Below are 14,913 nucleotides of genomic sequence, written 5' to 3'. Positions count from 1 at the left end.
TGATGAGTGTATATATACTTTGGGTTAATTGTCATAAAGTCTTTTTAAAAGAAATTAAGTAGTATATAGTATGTAAAAGCTTTTGTTGAATTTGGTTACATAATATAAAATGCTAAATTTAAGAAATTACTTATTATTTGTTAGTAGTCACAATTAAAATTCTTTGGATAGAACACAGTAGCATAGGGAAAAGATAGTACAGAAAGATAATAGTGTATGACAAACAGTGAGATGGGATAAGATTAAGGAAGACAAGAAAGAAATAGATGGACTCCTTCAAAAGACATCATATCTGACAGTGAATGCACCTGCTGTTTATATTATTCTTGGGAATCTGATGCTTGCAGATTGGTTCTGTGCCTGAGAAATAGTGCCAGATAATGGTTAAAAAAAAAAAAAAGACAAGAAAGCCCAATATAAAATTGTATTGATAAAAAAATCTTTGGGGCCCTGGCATTGTGAATAGGGATGGCAAACAAGTGGTTTCTTGTTTCACCTAAAGGCAAGATTTAGTAATAAAATCTGCAGAGACCTGAGCATCATACCATAGTGTACCTTAGGTGTGGGCGGTGAGAACAATGTTTCAGTGTCCTATGCTTTGTACTTGGTCAGTGTTTCTTCCAGAAACAACTAAGAACAACATGTTGACAAAATGTAGCATGTTCATTTGACTAGAAGAGAAATTGAAAAGCATGCGACAGGATTATTTCTCTATTTTCTAGCTTATCAGGGTAAGGAAAATCTTCCTTGAGAGAGTAGAGTATGAATTTCCTTTCAGCCACAAGAGAAAATAAAATAATCCCAGCAGGTAGAGGAGAATCAAAATCTGCGTGAGGAGTTTTGAGTGATAGAAACATCTACCTCCCAAAATGAAAGGGAAGAAGTAAGTCTGCTGATATCTTAGCTGCGTAGTAGGTTTGAAGTTCTTCCCGAAGAGAATGATCTTGCACATTCTGGTGTTTCATAGACGTTACCAAGAGAGAGGATATCTATTTGAAGTACCTTAGCTCTCAATCTATGATGCTATTACTAGACAAAGAAAGAAGAGCTGAATCCCAGTGTGACTAGAAACATTATTTAGTACCAAATTTTATAAGGACATGAACAGAAAATAGAATAAAAAAGCAGTCAGCAGAGGATAAGTGCAAGAGAATGGCATGTCCCCGCATGAGTGTCATGAATGATAAAGCCTAGAATGAGGTGTTTATTGTTATTCAGCTATATCCTGCCCTTTGTGACTCCATGGATCACAGCACACTGATATAACGTTCCTGGGGTTTTCTTGACAAAGATTCTGGAGCAGCTTGCTATTCCCTTCTCCAATGGATTAAGGCAAACAAAAGTTAAGTGACTTACCCAGATCCATACAGTTAATAACTATCTGAGGCTGGATTGGAACTCAGGTCTTCCTGATTCCAGGCCCTGTGCTCTATCCATGGAGCCATCTAGCTGTTTCACCTGAAGTAAGTGCTAAGGACCACAAAAGTAATTTGTTTCTAGCTATGTTGGAGGCAAGAGGAAGAACAAAGAAGAATTAGGACTGTTTTAGGGGAACATATGATAAAAATGGGCAATGGATTAAAAGCAGTTACTAAATTTTAATATTGCTCCATCTTCTCTATCAAGGAGATTGACCTTCAGATTAGGAATTAAAACACAAAATGATCACTAGGCAATTGGCATGGTAAGATGATGTTGAGTTCAAGTCACAACTACATCATGGGTCCTGAAAAACTTAAATATACATTTTATAAGCCACCATTGATTGTTTTTAGAAAAACATGTGTAGGTGCCATAGAAGTAGAGATGGGCAACTAGTACAATTATTTTAAGGGAAAGTAACTTTAGGGAAGTGAGGACAATGTGAGTTATGGGCAAAATTCTAGAATGAATTATTAAAGCACTGGTTTTTGAGTGACTGGTCAGGGAACTAGTTATCACCATGAGCTGTCGTGGGTTCAGTGAGGATAAAATACACTGAGATGAACCTCACTTTCTCCCTCCCTCCCTCCCTCCCTTTTCTCTCCCTCCCTTCCTTTCTTCCTCCCTGATGATTAAACATTTAGATCAGGGGAATACTTTAGACATGATATACTTGAACTTCAGGAGATTTGACAAAATTTTTCATAATATCTTTATGAACAAATTAGGAAGTTGTGGGCTGTATGATAATGTGGCCAGTCAAGAGAGAATTGGCTAAATGACCAGAAAGTATGATATTTTTGTTTTGTCAAGTTGGAAAATTTTTAACAGAGTGCTATAGAATTATTTGTTTGGATCCTTTTTGTTTCAACAATTCTATAAGTGCCATAGATGAAAGCATAGATAGTGTGTTATATATAACATTTTCAGATGAAATGACATTTGAAAAGCTAATGGAATTTAAAAGGAACTTGACCTGTTAGAATGTTGGGCCTAATTAATAAGCTGAAACTTAGTGGGGATAAATGTTAAGTTCTATATGTAAAATGTCAATTTAACAAGTACAGGAGGGGGGTACTGGATAATGTGTGTCATGTAAAAGAAACTAAAGGGTTTTTAGTGGATGCTAAGCTCAGTGAGGCAGTGGTATGATTTAGCAGCAAAAAAGCTAATATAATTTTAAGGTCTATTAGCAGAAATTTGGTATGTCTAGAACAAGATGTTGTAGTCCCAACTGCATTTGGCCCATATTGGATCGCATCTGGATTTCCCCAACATTTTAAGAAGGACATTGGCATTTTTGGATTGTCCATCCAGAGGAGACACTCAGGGTGATGAAGGAATTCAAAACCATTATCCAAATTATTACAGATGGAAGGAATGCATTTGTTGGGCAATTTGTTATCTATAGTCTTATGTTTAAGGGATTATCATATGGATAATGATACCTTACCTTTACCTCCCAGTCTTAGAACAAAAATAGATTTAAAGATCACCTTGTGAAGCTCTTTTCCTTTGTAGGCAAAGATGTAGCCCAGAGAACCTATTTCATGTTGTGCTTTGATGCTGACAGAGTGTTTTACTCAATAAGAGAAATGTAAATTAAAATAACTCTGAGGTTCCATCTCATACTTGTTAAGTTGACAAAAATTAAAAAGAAAATGATGATTGTTGGAGATGTTGTGGGAGGACAGGAGCGCTAATATACTTTTGATGGAGCTTTAAATTAGTCTGTACTTTTTTTGTACTTCCCAGCTCTCTAAACTCTCTCTCTCTCAGCTCTCTCCCCCACGGCCCAACGAATCAGATACTAGATTTATTATGCCCCAAAGAGCTCAAAGACAGAAAGGAAATGACATGTATGTACAAAGATATTAGTGAGAAGGAAAGAAAGAAACATTAAGTGCCTAGTGTGCACCAACTACAGTGCTAAGCATTTTACAAATATTATCTCATTTGATCCTCACAACAACCCTAAGAAGTAGGTACTGTTATTATCTTCATTTTACAGTTAAGGAAACTGAGGCAAACAGATTAAAGCTGCTCAGGTTCATGCAACAAGTATATGAGTCTTCTTGACTCCAGGCCCAGTGCTCTATCTACTGCAACATCCCGTAGCAACACCTTTTGTTATAACAAATAACTGGAAAGAAATGTGTACCCATCAGTTTAGAAATGGTTGAGCAAATTATAGTATGTAATTGTGATGGAATATTATTTTGCTGGTGGATGGGATGGATTCAGAAAAAATCTGGGAAGGGTTGTATAAAGTGATACAAAATGAAGGCAGGAAGAACAAGAAGAACGCTCTATTTAATGACTACATTATGAAGAAAAATAACTTTGAAAGACTAATAGAGTGACAGAAATCCTGAAGACTGATGATGAATCATGCTTCCACTTTCTTTTGTTTTTGCTTTTTTGGAGGGCATTTGGGGTTAAGTGACTTGCCCAAGGTTACACAGCTAGTTTTTTTGTGTGGGTGTTAAGTGTCTGAGGCTGGAACCGAACTCGGGTCCTCCTGACTCTGGGGCTGGCACTTTACTCAATGCACCACCTCGCAGCCCTATGCTTCCACTTTCTTTTGTTTTTGCTTTTTTGGAGGGCATTTGGGATTAAGTGACTTGCCCAAGGTTACACAGCTAGTTTTTTTGTGTGGGTGTTAAGTGTCTGAGGCTGGAACTGAACTCAGGTCCTCCTGACTCTGGGGCCGGCACTTTACTCAATGTGCCACCTCGCCGCCCTATGCTTCCACTTTCTTGAGAGAGAAGTTATGACCTAGAGGTGGAAAAGAGACACATACTCTTAGTCATAACCAATGTGTGGATTGGTTTTGCTTGACTGTACTTAACTTTTTAAAACACAGCATTTGTTTATTTTGGGAGGGTTGAGGGGAAAAGATTCATAGGAGGAAAGGAAGTATAGGGATAGTGATGCCCAAAGGAAAGAAGAATATTGGTGAATTTGAAACTATTTAGAAAAAAAGCTGTGGAAATTCAGAGAGAGACACAATTGGAACAGTTTGGGGACCATTGTGTTAAATGTATTATTTAATTAATGAAAAACAAGCCGTACATGATAGTCATGTTTATTATATGCCATTTTCCTTTTCTGAAATTTTTTGTCTCTGGATATGGTCATGTTGGTTGATGTTTTCCAAGTTCACAATAAAAAATGCTTTTAAAGTCCTGATATTTTTAGTTAGAATGCATATGAAACCTCTTCTTTGCCTTTTCTAGGGAAGCAATTGGTGGTCAATGCACTTTTAATTGAAACACATTGAATTATAGATAATTTTTAGGGGGTTATACATGAGTTAGTTTCCTATTGACTTATTTAGTTGAATAGTATCTCATAAATATGTAATAAATGTTGTTATATGATCATTTGGGCATTTGTTATCTTTCTCCTAGTAAATCATAAATATTTTGAAATTAAGAAGTGTTTTTTACGTCCTTTTTGCATTACCTAGCATCTATAGATAATTTTTAGGGGGTTATACATGAGTTACAGTTTCCTATTGACTTATTTAGTTAAATAGTATCTCATAAATATGTAATGAATGTTGTTATATGATCATTTGGGCATTTGTTATCTTTCTTCTAGTAAATTATAAATATTTTGAAATTAAGAAGTGTTCTTTATGTCCTTTTTGCATTACCTAGCACCATGCCTTGCACAAAGTGGTTACCCAGTTATTTTTTATTGAATCAGATATTGGGATAATTCTACATTCTTCTTCATTGAAAGAATGAGTTTTTCTCCTTTACAGGCTGAACGTCAAGCTATCAATACCACGGTCCAGGGGTCTGCTGCTGATATCGTCAAAACAGCCACTGTTAACATTCAGCGACGATTAGAGACTCTCCCTTCTGTCATCCGGTCACATGGACATAGAGAGAGTAAGCTGCGGGGTGACAGAACAGGTGTGTTTACTTTCTGTGGTGCTACTTTTAAAGTTGAGAAGGTAATTATAAGAGGAGGGAACTGATTTTTTAGAAAAGCTCTTCATTTCACTTGTGAGTGTTTCATAGTTTTCTTGACTATGTCCGTTTTTATGTAATTAGTGAACATATGTGATCCTCAGGTTCTATGAATAAACTCTAAACTGGCCTGTTTGTGTGTCCTTCCTTCGCTGTGGTCTTCATATTTTTTTCTTGTGCCTCAAAAACATGTCCCCTGCTTACTGTTACACAAGCAGATTGCATCTGACCTTAGCTGTTACGTCAGCCATTTCCTAATTCTTTATCCTTCACTTTGTTTCCTTTCTTGAAGTAATCTTTATTGGCTCAGAGGCTGCTGTCAGACTTCTCACATTTATATAGTGCTTTAAACTCTCTGAGGTGCTTTCCTTACAGGAATCCTGCTGTTGTTGCTTTTGTTTTGCTCTTTCGAAGGAGAGGTCGTTAAGGCTAGGGGAGGGGTCATGCCGGGGTGGGGGGGCATAAAGAGTGATAGAGGGGGAAGGAATGGGAAGGTGTAATCACTGAGGGCCTGGGGTTTTGCTGGTGGGAAAAAGCTGCACTGGACAACAAGGCAAGAAGGGGCAAGGTCCAGACCCATGAGGAGCTCTGGAGCAGTGCAGAGTGGGGATTTGGGAGCATCGTCCGTCTGGATGTGCACAGCAAAGAGAGGATGTGCCCGAGGTGTTTCATTCTGTGTATAATCACACTCAGCATAAATGGTAGTAGGTAGAAATAGTGGGCTTGAATGATTGTTGAGTTGGGAAGTGCCCCTGTGATCCAATTGGAGGCTCATTGGACTGGGGTAAGAAGGCTTGGGTTGAAGTCCTAGCTTGGCCATTTACTAGTTTTGTGACTTTAGTTGTTAGGATCAAATGAGAAGATGTATGTCAAGTGTTTTGTAGACTTTATGGCACTATATAAACAAAAACTTTGTTGTTGATAATGATGCCTGAAGGGAAACAGGACAGAGAAAGTCTGTCATGGAAAGAGGACTGAATTTTCATTTAGAAGACCTGGGTTCAAATCCTACTTTTGCCAGTAGTCAGGGACAGCTGCCTTGATCTATTGAAATTTATGTTGCTCTTTTAACTTGGGCTAAAGTCACATGGAATTCTGACAAGGGCATTGAACTTGAAGTGAGAAAGACCTGGGCTCACATCCTGCCTCAGATACTTATTAAGTGTAATCCTCTGTTTTCTCATCTGTAAAATGAGGGAGTTGGACTTAGTGACCACTAAGCCCTAAATCTGTGGTCCTGTGATCTTAAATTCTGTTATACAGCATGGTGAAGATAAGAGTATTCTGATTAAGTGTCTGCTTAGTATATGGTTAACATGTCATACCAATTTATAGAGAATCCAAATATGTTTATGTAACCAAGCACATACGTAGATACATTGATGCATTGGAGAATTCGCCAGTGTCTCTGGACATTTATATTACTTTTTTGACTTGAACAAATAAATTCTGTTTTGGGGCATGGAAATAGATATTCTGGCTTATAAACAATTATGATATCATACCATTCATTAGTGATTTAATTTATTTTAAATTTAATTTATTGATTTAATTTGATTTATTACTTTAATCTTTCTTGGGTGATGCAGAAAGGACATCAGGATTTTAAATCGTCTTAGTATAATCAGACATCACTTTTGATTGTATATTTATGTATTAAGTGTAGAATTTTTCCTATAGATCAGTCTGGTCAACAGAATGCCAGGTTACCAAGTATTTGGTGTAGTTTATTATGTATTTATAAACAGTATACATTATATGTATAAATATACAGTATATGATATTTATAAGCAGTGTATGCACTTATTAACAGTAACGATACTGTCGGGCATGTTTGCTCACTCCAGCAGAAGGACCTGCATGCATGTTGGTTTACTCTCTTCGTATATTCACTTGGTCTCTTCTAGAGACGTCATAAATGGGCTCAGAGCTGACACAGAGCATTAAAGGTGGGAACTGTAAGGTCCCTTTGAGGGCTGATGCTCTGAATTTTCTGTGTTCTGTTTAGTGGAAGGTACACACACAGAACAAATTCTTTCAGGAAATGGTAGCACAGCATTGAATGTGTAGTCTAGAGGAGGAATGCTGTTTAGTTGTGCTAATTGATGAGACTTAGATGTTGTGGGTGATCACTTTGATAAAACATCAGGGGCTTCTCACTGATGAGGATTACCATGAGCTCAGTCACAGTATCATGAAGTTGTGAGCATGTGACAGAACCCAGTTCAGACATTGACACAGAAGGGGAAAATCATAATTCATATGGCCCTTCACAGTTATAAAACATACAGTAGCCCTGTGAGATAGGTAATATCTCTATTTTACAAGAATCAACCCAGACTCAAAAGTTTAAATGACTCTGTCAAAGTCATAGAGCTAAGTACTAGTTTCATCATGTTATGTGCCATAGTATCCACATTGATACTTTTGTGCTCGGCTCACCTTTAGATGTTTGCAAAGATACAGAAATCCAGAACTGACTCATTTTCCTCCCAAAGACAATGAAGTATCCCCTTGCTTTTCTGGCAGGTATAGGTTGTAAGCTGCAGGGCTTGGATGCTGGCTGGGTACCATCTTATAACCTGTCATGGTTGTTTATGGTACTGTTGCAACATTGGACCTCCCCCCTCATCACTGAGATTACTCAAAAGCTATGTGGCAGAACTTTGCCTGATGCATACCTATACAGGCTGTAGGTTCCCCACCCCTGGGGATAGATTAAAAGAGGTACTTCCCAACTTGTTAAGTCATGGGATTTTTATGTTCAAATCATTATAATAGTAATTTGTGCTATTTTTCTTGCACAATAAAGTTTGAGTGATAAATGAATTCTTCGTGTGTCAAGAAAGCAGAATTTCATGTCATACTGTAGCCCTTGGTTTCGTGGCACCTCTTTATATTGAGTTTGACACCAGTGGAGTAGAGTATATAGGAAAGTATGATCAGTAACGAGACCATATTGATTTATTTTAATTTGTACCAATCTTCCCTTTGAGTGGGCAGTCAGTCAGCAGGCATTTATTAAATAATCATGGCCTTCAAAGAGCTCATCCTCTGTTTAGGGATCCAGGCTTTGAGGGGCTTTAAATGCCAAAAGAAGTTGTTTGTATTTGATAATAAAAGTAAAGGGGAGTCACTAGAGATTATTGAGCAGAGGAGTGACATGATCAGACATGCTTTAGGAATATAACTTTGGCAGCTGGGTAGAGGATGAATTGGAAAAGGAAGAGTCAAGAATCAAAGGGATCCCAATTAGGAAGCTATTGTAGTAATCCAGGTAAGAAGTGATGAGATAGGTTGGTGGCCATGAGTGGAGATAAAACATATCTATGAGGTTGTGGAGATAATCAACAATACTTGGCAGCTGAATAAATAGCATGGAGTGAGGGATGGCAGAGATAACTGAAGTTGTGAACCTAGGTGTCTCGGAAGCAGAATAATGTTCTCCTCAGGAATAGGGGCCTATGGAAGAAGGTGGTTTTGGAGGAAAAGATGATAGTTTCTGTTTTGTACATGTTGAGTTTGAAATGCCCAATGGGACATGTAGTTTGGGATGTAAAATAGGAAGTTGGCAATGTGGAGCTGGATCTTAGAAGAGAGACTTGAGCTTGATGTAGAGATCTGGGAGTAATCTGTGTAGAGGTAATAAATGAGCTGGTCAGGAACTGATAGGTCACTTGAGAGAATGTAGAGAAGTGTAGAGAAGAATACCTGGTTACAGACTCATCCAGAGTCATAGACAATTTATAAGGATCATGGTCCCCCAGAGAAGACTGAAAGAACCCTCAGCAAATTTGAGAGAAAGCGGTGTTATACAAGCCCAGAGAGGAAAGAGTATCCATGAGGAGAGCTAAACATCACAGTGTGACCCATGTTGCAGAGAAGTCAAGAAATACGAGAATTTAGAAAAAGCCTTTGAAAAAAGTCTTTAGAGGGGCGGCCAGGTGGCTCAGCGAGTAAGAGCACCGGCTCCAGTGTTGGGACGACCTGGAGATCGAATCCCGGGCTCAGACACTCAGCACCACACCCAGAAATAACTGGCCGTGTAACCTTGAGCAAGTTACTTAACCCTGATTGCTTAAAAAAAAAAAAAGTCTTTAGAAAAAGCTTTGTCAGTTGAGAGATAAGTGATCATTGGTAATTTTGGAGAGAGTAGTTTCAGTTGAGTGATTAAGTTAGAAATGAGATTGTAAGGAGTTAAAAAGTTAGAGGAAAGTGGAGGGAATGAGTTTAGATATCTCAATAGCTTGAGAGGGGGTCGGATCAAGTGAAGACTTTTAAAGAATGATTGAGACCTAGGTATATTTGTAAGCAGCAGAAAAGGAGACTGTTCATAGAGAGAAGTTGAAGATTGGAGAAAAGGGGTATGGTTTTAAGGGCCATCTCCCAGAGGAGGCAGGAAAGATGACACCAATTGTGCCAGTAGAAGAGTTGGATGTGATGGGTAGAATGAATACTTTATCGGAGAATAAAAGGTAGAGAAAATGGGTTATGATATGCAGAGGTTTTGAAATAAAGAAGAAGAAGAAACTCAGAAAGAATGGCCTTTATTTTCTCAGTCAAGTATGAGGCTATATTTTCTTCTGAGCCACTGGAGGGAGGAAGTACTGTGATAACCTTAAAGGGAGAAGAGAAGGTTTGAACAGCTGTTGGGGAGAGGGGAGCTGATAGAGAACCAATTAGGTAGGAATTAAGGATTGCTTTCATGTTCAGAAGGCCCATTTAAGATTAGATAACAAACATGTAAGTGGGCATAGGCAGCAGTTGTCAGCTTTATTTAGCAGAATGTGAATAGGAATGGGGGGAAGTTATGGCAGATTTTTGGGGATTGGGACTTGGTAAGGGATACTCAGAAGTAGGACTAGGGAACAAGAAATTCAAGAATAGAGGATGGTTGTTGAGTGATGGCAGTGGGTCTATAAGTGGCTAAAGGAAAGAGGGAATATCCTGACTCCCCATCTGAGACCAGTATCTCAGGAGTATGAAACAGGGATCCAGTGGTACTGGAAGGAATGGCCATGGATGTAGTGTCTTTTTCTTTATATGTATGGAGATGACAGAGCATGAGAGGAAGAACTCTAAAATAAGGGGAATTAATGGTGTAATGGGGGTTCTAGAGGACACAGTCATCCAAGTCAGGACATGGAAGGTGTAGGCAGTGACACTGATGGCAGGGGAGGAAGTGGTTTCTGATTAGCTACCCTGTAATTTTATATCAGTGGGATTAAGTGTTAGAGAAGAAGAGAGATTAGATTCCATGTTAATGACTCTTCTTGTAGAAGAATTCTCAGGCAAAGGAAGCAGTAAGTTAATGAATTCTCCCAAGAACACATTTGTAGTCAAATGATTCTGATTTTTAAAAAATTGATTTAGATTTTTTTAAAATTTGGATTTATTGCCTGTCAGTATCCCTGTATTCCAAGTGCTGACTAGGCTCTGGTTCACTAATAGAGAGTGTTGGGAAGGGTTGTGGGGAAGGAGGTAATGGAGATAATAATGGCCTCTAGAGCTTGAGGAGGAATAGGCTGCCAGGACTTTGCAGCAGTGTTCTTCTGTATTATATCTTTGTCTCTAGAAAGTAGACATGGTGGTGGAGTGGGAGGGATGGGAAGTTAATACAAAAGGCCAGGAAAGCTCTCTCAAGCATGATAGGTAAATTCTGTATTTTCCTGATCAATACAGTGGTGTAATTTCATGGACTGCCATCTTGGTTTGAGATATTGTCATCTGAAGCACTATATTAATACTTCTTTCTCCTCTTCTTCCTTGATTAAAGTTTTCCATGCTATCTCAAAATCCCGAAGTTTTACTGTGATATTTGAATTGTTGAATCCTTATAAAACAATGTAGACATGGTGATTAATTTTAGTCTTTGTTTTATACTTTCCCCCTCTTTCCTGTCAGGACTGAAGAAAGGATTCCAAAGAATATTTTGCCCAATAAGAGGGGCTTTTTTTATCCTTCAGTTGCACGATGAGCTCCTTTACGAGGTGGCAGAAGATGATATTGTCCAGGTATCTTTACAATGTAGAACCAGTTTTTATTGTGCCCTTGCAACCTGAGGTAGTCCCTTTGTGACAAAAAAGAGCCTTTTCTCCCAGTCCAGTGCACTGCCCCCCTCCATCCATTGCAGACTTTTGAAACTAGCTGTAGGCTTGGAGGAGAGTTGAAGGCCCAAGGGAATGGAGAAGTAGAATCACAGTTAAAGAAGAGCCAATCAATCAGTCATTTAATTAACAGGCATTAACTAAGAGCCTACTGTGCTAGGTGCAGGGAATAAAATATGAAAGTGAGTCAGTCCCTGCCTTTTAGGAATGTACATTCTATTAATGAAGGAGAGAGTTTTGGTCCTTTGCCTCTGTGTCTTTGTGCTGATGGTAAAAGGGAGACTCTGCTTTTAGGAAAATGGGCTGCAGGGAAATTTCTGAACCTCGGGAAGTTATAGTAGGATCTACAGTCCAAGCCAGCAGTGATCAAGGGAAGATTGGAATCTAGAAGCCAGGGATTCTAGAGTTCTCACTAAGCTGTTTTCTGAGGTTCTCCACCATTCAGCTACCTGAAAAATAGTTTGGTCATTGAAGACCAACCTAGGAGACTGTTTTGGGAGGCCCCATTTTGGACCTGGGAGTATGGAAGACCCTCTGAAGGAAAATACCTAGAACTTATCTGAGGGCTGCATCCTCTGAAAGATGGTCCAGCTCTTCCCTGGAGAAAAGGAAACTCCGCTCTCCCACTGGGAGTCTCTTACTTTCTTGTGTTTACTTTTAGGTCGCTCAGATTGTCAAGAATGAAATGGAAAATGCAGTGAAGCTCTCAGTGAAACTGAAAGTCAAAGTGAAGATAGGACCAAGCTGGGGAGAGCTGCATGACTTGGATGTGTGACTCTGGAAGGGAGGAGACTTTCCTTGGTCAAGGATCTTGATCCTCTGCATGGCCTTCCTTCCTTGTTACATGGAGGCTGCCCTGAGGATGCCCAACCACAACAACCAAAATGGCAGCAGCTCTTGGATGAACCAGGATATTTTTATCAAGGCTTTTAAAAAACATCATTACTTCACATCCTGAGGGACCATTTATGAATGTTTTTATGGAGGGTACATTTCCATATGGATATTGGGATGTTGTTATGATTATGGGGAAAAATGAATTTTCTTCAAATGAAATAGAATTTAATGATTGTAACTCCTCACAAAATGTCTTGGGAATTACCTTTTAAAGAATAAGTACATAGAATTTAATGGTCTTTCAGTTCTGTTATTATGTGAACCCATTGCTGCTTAAACTGGCTTAATGCCATAGATGACATGTCTGCTTGAAGGAGGTGCTTAATAAGTACCTGACACACTGATCTTTCTCAGTTGTCTCTGCTAGGGTGGAGAAGGAAGGGAGCTCTAGTAAGCTTCCTGGAAGGCAGCAATTTTGTCCCAACACATTTGGTTCTGTTCCCCTAGATCCCAGCAGCCTTGATACTAATACGGGGGATGATGATAAATAAATTTGTATTTATTTTGCACACCAGGGTTAAGCTTTTTGTGATATTTTTATCTAGAAAGAACCATTGGGGGTGGGTGGGAATTATCTTAGGTATGAAGTGATTCTAAACCCTTAGGAGTCTCAGTTATGAATTTTAAGACTGTAATGCGAAAAAAATGGTTGAATGTTACCTAGGAATGTATTTTCTTGAAAAAATTTCTCTTCCTTCTAATTTCTATCCCGAGATACGCAATGTATTTAAAATACTTGTGTTCCTTTTAATGACACCAGACCTCTTAAATTGGCATTTGTTTTAGAAAGGAACCTTCTTTTTCATTTGAAGCTTAGTTGAATCTGACAGTGAAAATTTCCCATTCTCATTGTTGTCTTAGTACCTTTTTCCATTCTAGAATAGGGCATTTTTTTTTTTGCATGTAATTGAAAACCTCATGTTATAAAAATTGCACTTTATACCAGGCCTCAAAATTGGCCCTTTTCATTGTTAAAATAAAATGAATTGTGATGAATTCTGCTTCAAATTTTTTTTTTTTAGAAACCATTGCCACATTACAACATCAAAAAGTCTGCTTTTATCTCTCTGTCCTACTTTTTGGTAGAGTGCCAAGCATAACTGTTGTAAATGAAGTTAATGATTGATTGTTGTCTAAATAGCTCTTTTATGTTCATTTACCCAGAAACAGATATTTAGATTTGATGTCTCTCCATATTAAAGTAAGCTTAATATGAAGACTCTTGGTACTATTAAATGTAACTCTTTGACAGACAATGAAATACACTTGTCTGCATGTGAAGCAAAAGGGACTCAATACATAGTTTTGAATTTTTTTAAAAAGGATTGATGTATTTTCCAGAAGGTGGCAGAAGAGAAAGGACATTTATAGCACCGCTAAGCTCATTCATTCTTGTTTCCTTGTACAGTGGACTTCCCTGTGGGAAAGTTGTCACATATTCTCTATTACCAATTCTTTAATTGATTTAATTGTCCTAAAATGCATAAGTTTGTAATGTTTCTCAATAAGATGTTCTTTAAATCCAATGGTTAGTGAATGATTTTTTTTCTTAGTTCATATATGGACTTCAGAACTGCAGCAGTTGCCTGCTTAAAACTGTGAATCCCAGAGATGTCAAACTCAATATGTCCAAAGTAGAATTCATTCTCTTTTCTCCCAAACTCACACCTCTTCCAACCTTCCCTATTTCTGTTGAAGGTGCCACCATTCTTCCAGTTTCCCAGCTTTGCCTCTTATGGTTATCCTTGACTCCCTCAGTCTCCTTAACCTTCCTCCCTCCACATTCAGTCTGTTGCCAGATCTTGCCATTTCTGCTTCCATCGCTCCTCTAGAATCTGACTTCTCCTTTCTACAGTAGCCGTCCTCGTTCTGGCCTTTAGCACCACTTGTCTTTCTTCTTGCAAATAGCCCCTTAACTGACCTCCCAGCCTGAAGTCTGCCCATTCCTGTCCATCTGACACACTTCTGTGGAAGTGATTTTCCTTAAATACATATTTGGCTGTATCATTCTCCTACTCAAATTCCAGTGGCTTCATGTTAACTCTGGCCAAATATAAACTCTGTTTAGCTTTTGAAGCCCTTCAGAACCCTATCCCAGCTTTTTTTTTTTAAACCAGAGGCAAAGGTTTTTTTTTTTTTAAATGATCAGAAGAAAGCAATAAATAGGGCGATCTAGTTATACCCCTCTATCTGAAACTATACCTAGATGGGATTGTTACTGGCTTAAACATTTACAAAATTCAGGCATGTCTTTCAGTTCCTGAGCACCCCGAAATTCAGGGCAAGGAAATCTCATTACAAAATGAGGGAAACAAAGCTAGACTTCTGTATCTGAAGGCCTCTAGCCTGCCAGCATTGCCTGCTGAGACCTAATGTATATAGGTATTTAAAGTAAGTCAAGAGCCAACTAGGTGGCATAGAGGATAGGCCACAGGCCCACGAGTCAGGAGAATCTAAGTTCAAATTTGACCTCTGACAACTTGACACTTACTAGCTGTGTGACC

The 14,913-nt window shown here is 38.5% G+C and overlaps 1 protein-coding gene across 1 annotated transcript in view; it reads left to right on the top strand.

The window, feature by feature from the left end:
* POLQ (DNA polymerase theta) overlaps positions 1–14,046 on the top strand; it is a 131,187-nt gene extending 117,141 nt beyond the window's left edge. Inside the window, exons 28-30 of the mRNA XM_069070003.1 lie at positions 5,195–5,348; positions 11,310–11,419; positions 12,174–14,046. Of these exons, the coding sequence (XP_068926104.1) occupies positions 5,195–5,348; positions 11,310–11,419; positions 12,174–12,287 (378 nt within the window). The 3' untranslated portion in view covers positions 12,288–14,046. The remainder of the gene's footprint in view (positions 1–5,194; positions 5,349–11,309; positions 11,420–12,173) is intronic.
* The last annotated feature ends 867 nt before the right edge of the window (positions 14,047–14,913 follow it).

Source organism: Petaurus breviceps, unplaced genomic scaffold (genome assembly GCF_028583685.1).
Source record: "Petaurus breviceps papuanus isolate PSGF00001 unplaced genomic scaffold, PetGlider_PUasm1.0 90792, whole genome shotgun sequence".
NCBI lineage: Eukaryota > Metazoa > Chordata > Mammalia > Diprotodontia > Petauridae > Petaurus > Petaurus breviceps.
This window is presented reverse-complemented; position numbering and strand designations above follow the sequence as displayed.